The sequence below is a fragment of the Dendrobates tinctorius genome, unplaced genomic scaffold (genome assembly GCF_039654945.1).
Source record: "Dendrobates tinctorius isolate UK_male_01 unplaced genomic scaffold, ASM3965494v1 ptg000013l, whole genome shotgun sequence".
Classification (NCBI taxonomy): domain Eukaryota; kingdom Metazoa; phylum Chordata; class Amphibia; order Anura; family Dendrobatidae; genus Dendrobates; species Dendrobates tinctorius.
Genome location: NW_027361681.1, coordinates 7,367,162 through 7,382,639, shown reverse-complemented (window position 1 = coordinate 7,382,639; position 15,478 = coordinate 7,367,162). Strand labels below are relative to the sequence as shown.

The following is a 15,478-nucleotide window of genomic DNA, read 5'->3' as shown; positions in this document are numbered from 1 at the left end:
TATATTAGAATTCGACGTTCTCCATTACAAGTCAATGGGGTCCATCGTGTGCAAGTGGTGACTGACGGACACTGTGTTCTCATTCGTGAAGATAGCATCAGAAATCTCAAGTTCAGCCAGCAGAGCCAAAACTTTGGTAATGCTAGCAGACACAATGTTCCCCCCCACGTCACAAGCAGCTGCCTTATCAGTTTTCTGTACCTATATGGGTATTACTTAAAGGGGTTGTCTCATTTTCATGAAGAGGTAAAATTGGAAATGGCTTTTACAATCAACTTTACAATCCATGTCTTATTAAAATTCCTCTAGGTTCTCTAGAATGGGGAGGTTTTTTAATTCTACACGTGTATAGCTTATTTCCCAGTTCACCAGACACCCTGCAGTCTCAAAATGGCTGGTTTCCTAGGCATGGCGAGAGCACCACTTGCAGGCAGATTGCAGAATGGTTTAGATCCTTCCAAGGATCACTAGATCCGGCCAACATCAGCGCCATTGCACTTTGCTGCACTCCTGAAAATTAGAAGATGAGACACACCGTTTAAGCATGGGTGGGACATGGGAGCCACATTTCTCATTCATTCGAGTATCATGGCTAGGTTACGATATCATAATCTGACAGATGGGAGACTGTAGACATACTGAGGCCATCCATACCTTAAAAATGAGAAGAATACAGATCAGCTGATAGAAATGAGCCATTTTCCCTGGGTATAAGGATTTGAAGAGTCAGGCGGGAACTCTGCAAAGAAAATCCGTGTTGATCTCGTTTATATCTGTAAATAACAAAAGAACACTGCATAGAAAAAAAATCCACATATAAATCCAACCTCTTACACATAAAGCTGACTTAAAAGGGGTATTCCAATCTTAGTCAGTGATAACATTTCTCGAGGATATGCCATCATTTAACGATCGCTGGGTGTCTTACCACGGTGACTCCTACTGATACTGAGAATAAAGGGGCTATAGTGTAGCTTCAGCACAACTTCCCCTTCCAAATTTTTAGTTTGCGCAAGGGTGTTCCTGGGCACCCACTGCCATGTGGCTCCATTCAAGTAAATGCCGAGTAGTCAGGAGTGCTGCAGTGCAGGGAAAAGGCTGCTCGTGTTCCCACTAAAATTGGTAATTTTGGTGACCTGTCATCAAGATTTACCCCTAGAAGGTATTGGGATCATTTTATCCCCCTCCTTAATGATGCTTTTATTAGACTTAGTAGCTAAATGTATCTGCTCTCCCTGCCTCCGATCACTAGACTAGTCCAGGACTGCTGTCAATCAATGCCACTACATGGAGGGAGCACGCCACAGCAGAGTGACTGACATCCCACTTGTGCAGGGAGGGTTGGAGATTAACCTATTCAAAGGAAATGTCTGATTTGGGTTTTTATCATAAGTCATGTGGCAAGTCTTATTAAAGGGTTGATATTGACTTTTTGGATTACTACATCCAATAGGTGTAAGTCTAGGAGTGGGAACCAGAGCGCACAGTAGAGTGATACCCTATAGAGGGAGAGAATGGGGATGCTGGTTTTGCTCACTTGATGGGGAGACAGGCACAATTCCTATGTAGGCATGAAGAGAAACAGCTGATGCCCAGTGGCTGGTGGACAAATCCTCCACAGATATTGGATCCAGTTGGATAAACACGTAGGTGGGCTGCGCTGCTGGAGTAAGTCAATTCTTCAGAAAATGATGATGAGGAAAGGATTTTATTCACAACGCGTTTCAACACCGTACCAGCGTCTACTTTTTATCAACTGAAAAAAACAAAACCATTTGTGGTCTTTTTCACTTAATAGAGTAGACGCTGGTATGGTGTTGAAACGCGTTGTGAATAAAAATCTTTTCCTCATCATCTTTTCTGAAGAACTGATTCATTCCAGCAGCGCAGCCCACCCATGTGTTTATCCAACTGGATCCTACATCCAATAAGTACAAGTCCTCCTCCTCTCTGAATAGGCTATTTGGATATTTAAATTCCCAGAGGAGCTTTGTATGGCCTACAAGTCTCCTTACGCCACCTTAACACTCTCCACAAGGAGAAATGTTCCCCCTCAGAATTTGCTGGTAATACATAACTCTGAACAACTATTGGTGGTATATATCAGTATAACGGTTCATACACAATGCTTGGTATAACTGTTGGCATACCATTGGGCAATAGTACAATAGACAGTCACTATCAGGAAACACACAATACATGTATTAGTGAGAAATGTTCATCAAAACAACAGGCACTTTTCCTTACACTTACACCATTATTATTGGTAACTTGTTATTTCGCACCGTACACACTGAAACGTTGCAGCCATTGTGAGAACAGGTGGTCGCATTCAATCTTAAAGTGGCACAGGGATTGTACCTGTAACATATCCTAATCCGCGGCCCTCTGGTTGCTGGGTCTCAATGTTCTGGCTTCACAACATTACAACAGTAGGCAGTGGAAACCAAAAAAGAGGTAAAAGAACTGCAATGGATATGCTTTAAAAGTTTGTGTAGGCGACACAGGCTATGTACTAATTCTACACTGCCAAAGTCTTTATAATCGTATTACTAAATATCTGGGGATCTGTGGACATTTCTAAATGGATTGGGAACAATCACCCAAAATGAAGCTAAATACTAGTTTTCATGAGAGAATATTTTAGACACACAGAAAAGTGTGTGAAGTAACTACATATTGCTGGTATACTGAAGTCTAATATATAAAGCTCAATGTGGGTGTGTATGTATGTATGTATGTATGTCCGGGATTGGCATCCGCACCGTCGCAGCTACAGCCACAAAATTTGGCACAGTCACACGTCTGGACCCCGAGAGCATCATAGGCTATGTTGTGAGGCAAAATTTTAACCCCGCGCGTTCCAATTCGCCAAACAATTTTACCCGTATCTACATAATGGGGAAAAAGTGTATGTCCGGGATTGGCATCTGCACCGTCCGTCGTAGCTACAGCCACAAAATTTTGCACAGTCACACGTCTGGACCCCGAGAGCATCATAGGCTATGTTGTGAGGCGAAATTTTAACCCCACGCGTTACAATTCACCAAACAATTTTGCCCCTATCTACATAATAGGGAAAAAGTGAAAAGAAAAGTGTTGGAGGCAAATTGACAGCTGCCAGATGTGAACAAGGGGGACTTAAAGAATGAGAGCGATGGCGCTAAAGAGTATATACCGTACAGTTGCTAAGGTGGGGCCCTGACATGGGATACTCACCACACACGGGGATATGAACACACACACAAAATGCGCCATACACTACCACGTGCTTCACCACATATACCACCCTCAGCACACATTTCACCACACATACACCAACCTCGCCACATAAAAGTCGAACCACAAAAGTCGCCACTCAAAACTCACCACGCTGTCCCAGAGCTGTTTAAAAGATGAAAAATGAGCTGTGATTGGTTGCTATCAGCAACAGTTTTCTTTGTAGACAGTTGTGGTAACTGAGGCCTATTATTCTTATCATTTCTATGGTGTTATCGTCCTTCTGTAAAGCTGGAAATAACAAAATTTATTACTCTGCCAACACAGACCACACTCTGACACAGACTGCAGGGGGAGCCCAGTATCACACAGGATAGGATTAGATACACGGTTCAGCAGACAGTATCACACAGAATAGGATTAGATACACGGCTCAGCACTCAGTATCACACAGGATAGGATTAGATGCATGGTTTATATGTGCAATATAATCATTAGAATTTGTTATAACCACTGTTGATTACTATTCCCAGGCAACGCCGGGCTCTTCAGCTAGTTACCATATAAAAAGCATTACTAGAGCACTAGTGGCAAAAGGCACACTCTGCCGTCAGATGCTAAAAGGCTTCAATGCCCAGCTCAAATACAGACGTTCCAGAGCTGTATGCCGTCATAACCTTTCATAAATTCTAAAAAGATCTTCATTTCTAAATACTAATTACACTTACTTTCAAAGTAAAACTATAAAGACATTTATTACAGACAAATGCCTCTATATCAATTTATCAGTCCCTTTTTGTGTCCTCAACTGATACTTCACTCTCAAATATTGCTCAAGTCTGTCTACAATTCTGTCTGCAGAGTAGGATCAAATAGCTCCAGCTGCTATAAATTATTATAAAGAGGGGAAGGGGAGTGAACTGGAAGGAATCAAAAGCAGTAAGGCACACTATGAAACTGCTGAGGCTTCTAGTGCAGTGGGAAAAAAATGCTAAAACTGCAAGCAAAGGTGGAAATAACACACGTACAGGCAAGATTAGTCACATGTGCACGCTATTTTATTCTTTGAAAAAAAATCTCATGTAATCCATGAAGAAACATTTCCAGCAATACACAGATGGCTACAAGCAACAGTGCCATAGCTACTGAAGTGTTGGCAGAGATACACCTGCTCCGTGTTGCAGGGTGTTGCAGGGCAAGTGCTGATGTCTAATGTTCAGGTGGACCTGGCAAATGCCAATGCTTTTGATGGGGTTGGATGGATCTGATGTTTGAATGACCCTCAGAGGCCATTGCCATGTCTGGAATTTGGGAGGCTGTGATGGGGAACATTACATTGGCTGGGGTTCGGGTGATTCTGTCAGGTGCTAACATTAAAGGTGTTGTCCGGGCTTTTCACGTAATCTCAGTACATATCTGGGCTGCAGAATTATGATAATAAGTAATTTACTTTCTGTCACTAGTTTGCACGGTTTTCTAGATATTCTGAACAGAACGTCCAAGGGGGGGAGCGTTCGGGCATTGAAATGAGAACTAGTCGTAACCTCCTACTCTACTCCAAACATGCCCTCTATAGCAACAACCCCACCCTCCATAGCTACAGGCCCTCCCCGTCCACATGAAGCAGCCGTCATCACACAGTAACAAATTCTTCCCCTCCAGCAGCCTCAGTGCAGAGAGCTGCTCCTCCCCCAGACACACACTGAACAGTGTTCTATGGAAAGTGAACCTAGTGAGGAGGGAAAATCGTCCTGTATTCTGGGCCACTCCATGATTACAATACATAACTCATTATCAGTAATTCCTTCCCTCACTGTCCAGGCTGCTGGCAGCAGTGAGAACAGACTGTGTGATATCAGGCCAGTGATGGGGGTCTGCAGCTTCTAATCTGCACAGGGGATGGCAGTCACTGATGTAATCTGTTGTGTGACAAAGCCTCTGCTGTGTGAATGAGACAGCTCTGTGTCACTGATGTCTTCACACAGCAGCAGATTTGGTGCAGTGTATGTGCGAAGCTCCACCAAACTCCCAGCAAGCTCCAGTGACCAGCACCACCCACTGCCCACTCATTGGCTGGCAGTAAACTGAACCAGCACTCATCTTTATCATCATTCCAGCATTGGAAAGAACACAGCAGTGATCCTGTATTTGTGAAAGCAGCACAATACATACATACACCCCCCAACACTTCACACTGTTAAAGCTGCTGATTGGACAGGCTGCTCCCATCAGTATTTGTGTCATTAGAGACACAGTGCTCACACATACACTGCACCAAATCTGCTGCTGTGTGAAGACATCAGTGACACAGAGCTGTCTCATTCACACAGCAGAGGCTTTGTCACACAACAGATTACATCAGTGACTGCCATCCCCTGTGCAGATTAGAAGCTGCAGACCCCCATCACTGGCCATCACGCAGTCTGTTCTCACTGCTGCCAGCAGCCTGGGACAGTGAAGGAAGGAATTACTGATAATGAGTTATGTATTGTAATCATGGAGTGTCCCAGAATACAGGATGATTTTCCTTCCTCACTAAATTCACTTTCCATAGATAACTGTTCAGTGTGTGTCTGGGGGAGGAGCAGCTCTCTGCTCTCTGCACTGAGGCTGCTGGAGGGGAATAATTCGTTACTGTGTGATGAGGGCTTCTTTATGTGGACAGGGAGGGCCTGTAGCTATGGAGGGTGGGGTTGTTGCTATAGAGAGCATGTTTGGAGTAGAGTAGGAGGTTACGACTAGTTCTCATTTCAATGCCATAACACCACCCCCCCTTGGACGTTCTGTAAAGAATATCTAAAAAACCGTGCAAACTAGTGACAGAAAGTAAATTACTTATTGTCATAATTCTGCAGCCCAGATATGTACTGAGATTATGTGAAAAGCCCGGACAACCCCTTTAATGTCCTTGGCTGGGCTGATCGAGCTGTGGTGGCCCTTGAATTTCAAAGTTCAAATTTTTTTAGACCAGAAAATACAGACAAACAAGATTTGTTACTTAAGACCCTTATCATCTATAAATACAGATAATACATGTGTAGAAGCCACATTCCGACATGGCTAAATTGTTTCACATTTAAGATGCAAATTATTCAGCGCAAATCCACCAGAATTTAAAGTACAATTACATGTCACTGGGAATTCAACGCCACAATCATATGCAGAACTAACATTTAAAAAGAAATATTGGTATGCTAGTCTTCATCTCATTAGGACATATGTGTCAAACTTTGGCACGTGGGCCAATTGTCGCGGCAGGGTGATTATATTTGGCTCGTGACACCGACACTGCCCTTCCCACCCCCACCTGGCATTACACTTTCAACTGTATCGGCATCCTGCATACGAATACAATTGAAAGAAATAAAGAAAGAGGAAATATAAGGGGCATCCACCTTACTGGAAGTACAAAGGTTCTGTAAAAGTGCTAGAGCTCCTTAACCCAACAAAAATTCAGCAAAATCCTTCTGAGCCCCACAGTGTGCCTAAACCACATTTGGCGTTCACGTTTGGCATTTCTATAATGATGAGAGCAAGATTAATTTACAGGTGCATGTCTCCAAAAGCATGAGCTGGGCATAATGTACGGGTCACTACAACATACTGGTAACTACAACATACTGGCCACTACAGCGGCAGTTTGCAATTTACTCAATAACATCCACAGCTGCTTGTTTCTGTAAAACACCCATAGAGTCAAAATTGTCACTACACCAGTAGATAAACTCCCAAAGAGGTACAGATTCCAAAATGGGGTCACGTGAGTGGGGGATTCTGCTTTACTAGCACATAGGGGCTCTGTATATAAAGTATGTAAATTATTTTAGCAAAATCTCAGCGCTAGTAGGTAAATAGCGCTCTGTCATTTCCAAGTCTCGTTATATGGCTAAGCAGTACTACACAGCCACATATGGTTTATTTCTACATTCAGCAGAAATTGACAAATTTTTGAGCCATTTTTACCCATTTCCCAGTGTCCGTGTCATGGTTCCACCCCTCAGGGTGTCTGGTATGCAGTTACTGACAGCTCGGCCGTCCAATCCTGTACAGGGGAGTGCTGAAGCTGTCAGTACTTTAATTGAAAGCATGGCCATCCAGTCTGGTGCAGGGGCGTGCTGAGCTGTCAGTGTGTTGATTGACAGCTCGACTAGCCAATCTGTGACTGGGAGGCGTTGGCTGTCTCAGGTGTTCACATCCCAGGTAATGGCCATGCCTACTTAACTAAGCAGCTTCTCCCAGACCACTGCCAGAAGTACATTCATTTTGTGAGGTTTGTGCTCTGTGCTTTCCTGTATGTCCCCCCTGAGATGCAGTATAAGGGGAGGTCGCATGGGAAAACGGGCCCTAATACCTAATTTAATTTGGCTAAATTCATATGCAGGTGTTCTGTGAGACATCATTCAAACTGCACTGTTATGCTGTGTCAAAGGTCAACTGTTAGCTGTGTGTTAGGAACTGGCTATTTCTGTTTTTTCCTGTTTTCTTGGCGCTCTTTTTCTTTAAACTGATTGGTCAGTTGATGTAAAGAGCGGGAAGAATTTTTGTATAAATATATCAGTTTTCCTCAGTTTTGCCCATTACAGTTTTTTTATGAAGAAAGAAAATCTCACCCTCCCTCCCTATTTTTCTGTATCCTTTCCCTGTCGTGTTTGTTTATTTGTGGGAAAAATCGCCCAGTATTTAGGCGGATTGGTTCGTTAAAATTTTTATATGGTGTTGATTTACTCATTATTTAATTTATTCAAGTAACCCTGAATAAAAACCACGGCCATTAACCTCCAACTTGGGTGTCAGAGTCTTTATTTTCTTATGGGTTCTGTGTTACCATGTGCCTTGAGTTCTGTTTGCCTGATCTTTGCTTGCCTGACTTTGGACTTCGTTCTGTTTAACCCCATCAGCTCTGATCCGTTAACCTTCCGGTACTCTGACCTCAGTACGTTACCTGACTACGCCTTTGTCTCTTCCTTCTGTTTATGACGTACCCTCCTGGCTTTTGACCTTGGACTCCTTGACCACTCTGACTCAAGGCTGTGACAGTGAAAATGTAAAATCTGGGGCTAAAACAAAATTTCGGTGGTAAAGATTTAATTATTTTTTTCTTCACTGCCCAATGGTATAAAATTCTGTGACACACCTGTGGTGTCAATATAATCACTGGACCCCTACATTAATTCATTAAGAGGTATAGTTTCTAAAATGGGGTCACTTATGGGGGTTCTGCTGTTCTGGCAACTCAGGGGCTCTATCAATGTGGATTACCATGTATGGGGTATTTGTGTACTTAAGAACAATTGCACAAAAAAAATGGAAGTCCATTTTCTACTGTTACCCATTTGAAAATAAAAAAAATCGGGGCAAAAAAAAAAACATTTTTGTTGGAAAAATGTTTGTTTTTTTTATTTTCACGGCTCAATGTTATAAACTTTTATGAAGCACCTGGGGTTTCAAGGTGTCACCACACATCTAGATGAGTTCCTTGACGGGTTCTAGTTTCTAAAATGGGGTCACTTTCCTTCTGAGCCCTGCCATGACCCCAAACAGTAGTTTTCCTCCTCATATTGGGTATCATGTACTCAGGAAAAATTGGACAACAAATAATATGGTGCATTTTCTCCTGTTACCCTTGTAAAAATAAAAAAAATCGGGGCTAAATAAACATTTTTGTTGGAAAAATGTGATTATTTATTTTTACGGCTCAATGTTATAAACGTCTGTGCAGAACCGTTGGGGTTCAAGGTGTTCACAACACATTTAGATAAGTTCCCTGAGAGGTCTAGTTTCCAAAATGGGGTCTCTTGTGGGTAGTTTCAAATCTTTAGGCACATCATGGCTCTCCAACGGCGACATGAGGTCCACTAATAATTCCAGCAAATTTTGCATTCAAAAAGCAAATGGCGCTCCTTCCCTTCTGAGACCTGCGGTGCATCCAAACAATTGTTTTCCTCCATAAATTGGGCATCAGCGTACTCAGGAGAAATTGCACAACAAATTGTCTGGTGCATTTTCTCTTGTTATCCTTGTGAAAATAAAAAAAATTGGGGCTAAAACATATGTTTCTGGGGAACAATGTGATTTTTTTTATTTTTACAGCTTAACGTTATAAACTTCTGTGAAGCACTTGGGGTTTTAAGGTGCTCACCACACATCTAGATTTCCCTGAGGGGTCTAGTTTCCAGAATGGGGTCACTTGTGGGGGGGTCCCAATTTTTAGGCACATCAGGGGCTTTCAAATGTGACATGGTTTCCCCCACATATGGAGTATCAGCATACTCAGGATAAATTGCACAACAAATTTTGGGGTGCATTTTTTTTTCCTGTTTCCCTTGCAAAAATAAAAATATGGGTCTAAAGTAAAATTTTGGTGACAAAAGTTACCAAAAATGTTCATTTTTTCCTTGGACATTCCATTAATTCCGTGAAGCACCTGAATGGTTAATAAACTTCATAAATGTGGTTTTGCGCACCTTGAGTCCATGATTAAGACTCTTTTGAGTTGAAACGCGTTGGATTCATCTGCGACAGCAGAAAAAGAACGGGCCTATCTCCGCAAGCCTTGCGCCATAGACTATAATGTGTACATGCTGTGTCTGTGAAAGGAGCAGATAGCACACACAGTGGAAACACGGATGTCTGATCGGAGCCATACATAAAGTACGACGTGTCAGAAATCCAGCATTATTGACATACAGTAATACCAATCAGATTTTAACGTTTTGGCTTGGACATTAAGGGGTTAAAAGCTGTTTTGCAACATTGCAATCAGAAATATATATATATTAAAAGGCTACAACTGACCCCATAAAAAGACAAAACACAACGCTTCCTAAGGCCTCGCGCACACGCCACTTTCCACGTTTTCGCTGATAGCCCACTGGCACCTTATATTACTGGGGGCAATTCCCATGTTGCTGCCGAGGGCTGAGAGACCACCATGTGTATTTGCATGCAAGAAAGCAAGAAAAATGGGGGACACAAAGAAAATTGGTCAGGTTTTTGCTGGGAACACAATGGGAAAAAGCAGATACCTGGAAACATGGCCAATGTGCCCAAGGCGGGGGTCACCTGAGAGACCAGCACCAAGGCAGGTGACAGAAGCCCCCAGGACGCCCCCAGCTGTCTATATATAGCTGGTGAGGCGCCGGCCTCCCCCACAGGTCCCCACATACCTCACATGTTTGCCCACACGCCCACCACCCTCCATGCCAGCCAGGCACATAGCTGAGCAGTGTCTCACAGCCGCTGCCATCCTGAGCACTGCGCGGCCGCCTACAAGCCCCGACTTGTCCTCAGCACATGTCCCGTCCCCGCCGCCTCCTCAGCCTAAAAATACCGGCCCGCCGCCTGCAGGACGGAGCCCGGTCACATGACTCAGCAGCCTGGCACCCCGATACATCCAGTCTACGGTATACCGAGCAGCCTGGCACCCCGGGGGCACAGACCGTGCTATATACTGCACTCGGGACAACACCTGGCACAGTAAGCACTGCACATGCATCACACAGGGCACACCTACATCCTATAGGGTCAGGGCACACGTACAGAATGCAGGGCACACAGGTGACTGGCACACATACAGAATGCAGGGCACACGTACATCCTATAGGGTCAGGGCACACAGGTGACTGGCACACATACAGAATGCAGGGCACACAGGTGACTGGCACACAAGCACCATATAGGGTCAGGACACACGCACACCTTACAGGGCACACAGGTGACTGGCACACATACAGAATGCAGGGCACACAGGTGACTGGCACACAAGCACCATATAGGGTCAGGACACACGCACACCTTACAGGGCACACAGGTGACTGGCACACATACATCACACAGGGCAGGACGCAGGTACCAGTGACTGGCACACAGGTGGTGCATGGTCCGGGCATGTTCCTCGCTGCGCTGCCCCATGGCATCACATTGCCACACTCCGGAGCACACTGTCACGTACCTGGCAGAGGAGGCGGCGGGAGATCGGAGCCTCCGGTGATCCCGGGCACTGCTGGTTGATGAAATCGCTAGAAATCCTCATACACTGACTGAAGTCATTCGGACAGAGACAAGCCGCGCCCCCTGCGCGGGAGTGGGCGTGGCTATGTAGATAGAAAGGGAGGCTGTGTGTAAATAGTAAACAAAGAAGCGTGGCGCAGTGTGAGAGGGGGGGGCCTGCGGTATTACACAGCGTCCAACCACCGCGGACACAGCGGACACACGGCCTCCGTCCACATCATACGCAGCGGACACACGGCCTCCATACACAGCGAACACACAGCCTCCATCCACATCATACGCAGCGGACACACGGCCTCCGTCCAAATCATACGCAGCGGACACACGACCTCCGTCCACATCATACGCAGCGGACACACGGCCTCCGTCCAAATCATACGCAGCGGACACACGGCCTCCGTCCACATCATACGCAGCGGACACACGGCCTCCGTCCAAATCATACACAGCGGACACACGGCCTCCGTCCAAATCATACGCAGCGGACACACGACCTCCGTCCACATCATACGCAGCGGACACACGGCCTCCGTCCAAATCATACACAGCGAACACACAGCCTCCATCCACATCATACACAGCGAACACACAGCCTCCATCCACATCATACACAGCGGACACACGGCCTCCGTCCAAATCATACGCAGCGGACACACGACCTCCGTCCACATCATACGCAGCGGACACACGGCCTCCGTCCAAATCATACACAGCGAACACACAGCCTCCATCCACATCATACACAGCGGACACACGGCCTCCGTCCAAATCATACGCAGCGGACACACGACCTCCGTCCACATCATACGCAGCGGACACACGGCCTCCGTCCAAATCATACACAGCGGACACACAGCCTCCATCCACATCATACACAGCGGACACACAGCCTCCGTCCACATCATACACAGCGGACACACGACCTCCGTCCAAATCATACGCAGCGGACACACGACCTCCGTCCACATCATACGCAGCGGACACACGGCCTCCGTCCAAATCATACACAGCGAACACACAGCCTCCATCCACATCATACACAGCGGACACACGGCCTCCGTCCAAATCATACGCAGCGGACACACGACCTCCGTCCACATCATACGCAGCGGACACACGGCCTCCGTCCAAATCATACACAGCGGACACACAGCCTCCATCCACATCATACACAGCGGACACACAGCCTCCGTCCACATCATACACAGCGGACACACGGCCTCCGTCCAAATCATACGCAGCGGACACACGACCTCCGTCCACATCATACGCAGCGGACACACGGCCTCCGTCCAAATCATACACAGCGGACACACAGCCTCCATCCACATCATACACAGCGGACACACAGCCTCCGTCCACATCATACACAGCGGACACACGGCCTCCGTCCAAATCATACACAGCGGACACACAGCCTCCATCCACATCATACACAGCGGACACACGGCCTCCATCCACATCATACACAGCGGACACACGGCCTCCGTCCAAATCATACACAGCGGACACACGACCTCCGTCCAAATCATACGCAGCGGACACACGACCTCCGTCCACATCATACGCAGCGGACACACGACCTCCGTCCAAATCATACGCAGCGGACACACGACCTCCGTCCACATCATACACAGCGGACACACGGCCTCCGTCCAAATCATACGCAGCGGACACACGACCTCCGTCCACATCATACGCAGCGGACACACGGCCTCCGTCCAAATCATACACAGCGGACACACAGCCTCCATCCACATCATACACAGCGGACACACAGCCTCCGTCCACATCATACACAGCGGACACACGGCCTCCGTCCAAATCATACGCAGCGGACACACGACCTCCGTCCACATCATACGCAGCGGACACACGGCCTCCGTCCAAATCATACACAGCGGACACACAGCCTCCATCCACATCATACACAGCGGACACACAGCCTCCGTCCACATCATACACAGCGGACACACGGCCTCCGTCCAAATCATACACAGCGGACACACAGCCTCCATCCACATCATACACAGCGGACACACGGCCTCCATCCACATCATACACAGCGGACACACGGCCTCCGTCCAAATCATACGCAGCGGACACACGACCTCCGTCCACATCATACGCAGCGGACACACGGCCTCCGTCCAAATCATACACAGCGAACACACAGCCTCCATCCACATCATACACAGCGGACACACGGCCTCCGTCCAAATCATACGCAGCGGACACACAGCCTCCATCCACATCATACACAGCGGACACACAGCCTCCGTCCACATCATACACAGCGGACACACGACCTCCGTCCAAATCATACGCAGCGGACACACGACCTCCGTCCACATCATACGCAGCGGACACACGGCCTCCGTCCAAATCATACACAGCGAACACACAGCCTCCATCCACATCATACACAGCGGACACACGGCCTCCGTCCAAATCATACGCAGCGGACACACGACCTCCGTCCACATCATACGCAGCGGACACACGGCCTCCGTCCAAATCATACACAGCGGACACACAGCCTCCATCCACATCATACACAGCGGACACACAGCCTCCGTCCACATCATACACAGCGGACACACGGCCTCCGTCCAAATCATACGCAGCGGACACACGACCTCCGTCCACATCATACGCAGCGGACACACGGCCTCCGTCCAAATCATACACAGCGGACACACAGCCTCCATCCACATCATACACAGCGGACACACAGCCTCCGTCCACATCATACACAGCGGACACACGGCCTCCGTCCAAATCATACACAGCGGACACACAGCCTCCATCCACATCATACAGAGCGGACACACGGCCTCCATCCACATCATACACAGCGGACACACGGCCTCCGTCCAAATCATACGCAGCGGACACACGACCTCCGTCCACATCATACGCAGCGGACACACGGCCTCCGTCCAAATCATACACAGCGAACACACAGCCTCCATCCACATCATACACAGCGGACACACGGCCTCCGTCCAAATCATACGCAGCGGACACACGACCTCCGTCCACATCATACGCAGCGGACACACGGCCTCCGTCCAAATCATACACAGCGAACACACAGCCTCCATCCACATCATACACAGCGGACACACAGCCTCCGTCCACATCATACGCAGCGGACACACGGCCTCCGTCCACATCATACGCAGCGGACACACGGCCTCCGTCCACATCATACTCAGCGGACACACGGCCTCCGTCCACATCATACGCAGCGGACACACAGCCTCCATCCACATCATACACAGCGGACACACAGCCTCCGTCCACATCATACACAGCGGACACACGACCTCCGTCCAAATCATACGCAGCGGACACACAACCTCCGTCCACATCATACGCAGCGGACACACGGCCTCCGTCCAAATCATACGCAGCGGACACACGACCTCCATCCACATCATACACAGCGGACACACAGCCTCCGTCCAAATCATACGCAGCGGACACACGACCTCCGTCCACACCATACGCAGCGGACACACGGCCTCCGTCCAAATCATACGCAGCGGACACACGGCCTCCGTCCACATCATACGCAGCGGACACACGGCCTCCGTCCAAATCATACGCAGCGGACACACGGCCTCCGTCCACATCATACGCAGCGGACACACGGCCTCCGTCCACATCATACGCAGCGGACACACGACCTCCGTCCACATCATACGCAGCGGACACACGGCCTCCGTCCAAATCATACGCAGCGGACACACGACCTCCGTCCACATCATACGCAGCGGACACACGGCCTCCGTCCACATCATACGCAGCGGACACACGGCCTCCGTCCACATCATACTCAGCGGACACACGGCCTCCGTCCACATCATACGCAGCGGACACACGGCCTCCGTCCACACCATACGCAGCGGACACACGGCCTCCGTCCACACCATTTACAGCGAACACACAGCCTCCATCCACATCATACACAGCGGACACACAGCCTCCGTCCAAATCATACGCAGCGGACACACGACCTCCGTCCACATCATACGCAGCGGACACACGGCCTCCGTCCAAATCATACGCAGCGGACACACGGCCTCCGTCCACATCATACGCAGCGGACACACAGCCTCCGTCCACATCATACGCAGCGGACACACGGCCTCCGTCCACATCATACGCAGCGGACACACGGCCTCCGTCCACATCATACGCAGCGGACACACGGCCTCCGTCCACATCATACGCAGCGGAC

At 48.1% G+C, this 15,478-nt stretch overlaps 1 protein-coding gene across 3 annotated transcripts in view; it reads right to left on the bottom strand.

The window, feature by feature from the left end:
* EDA2R (ectodysplasin A2 receptor) overlaps positions 1–11,439 on the bottom strand; it is a 98,316-nt gene extending 86,877 nt beyond the window's left edge. Inside the window, exons 1-2 of one of the 3 annotated variants that reach the window (XM_073558347.1) lie at positions 11,171–11,439; positions 655–773 (exon numbers count right to left, since the gene is read on the bottom strand). In XM_073558347.1, the coding sequence (XP_073414448.1) occupies positions 655–699 (45 nt within the window). In that variant the 5' untranslated portion in view covers positions 700–773; positions 11,171–11,439. Of the gene's footprint in view, positions 1–654; positions 774–3,369; positions 3,496–11,170 lie in introns of those variants that run through there. The other 2 variants (XM_073558345.1, XM_073558346.1) reach the window with 2 other exon arrangements.
* Positions 11,440–15,478: the final 4,039 nt, after the last annotated feature.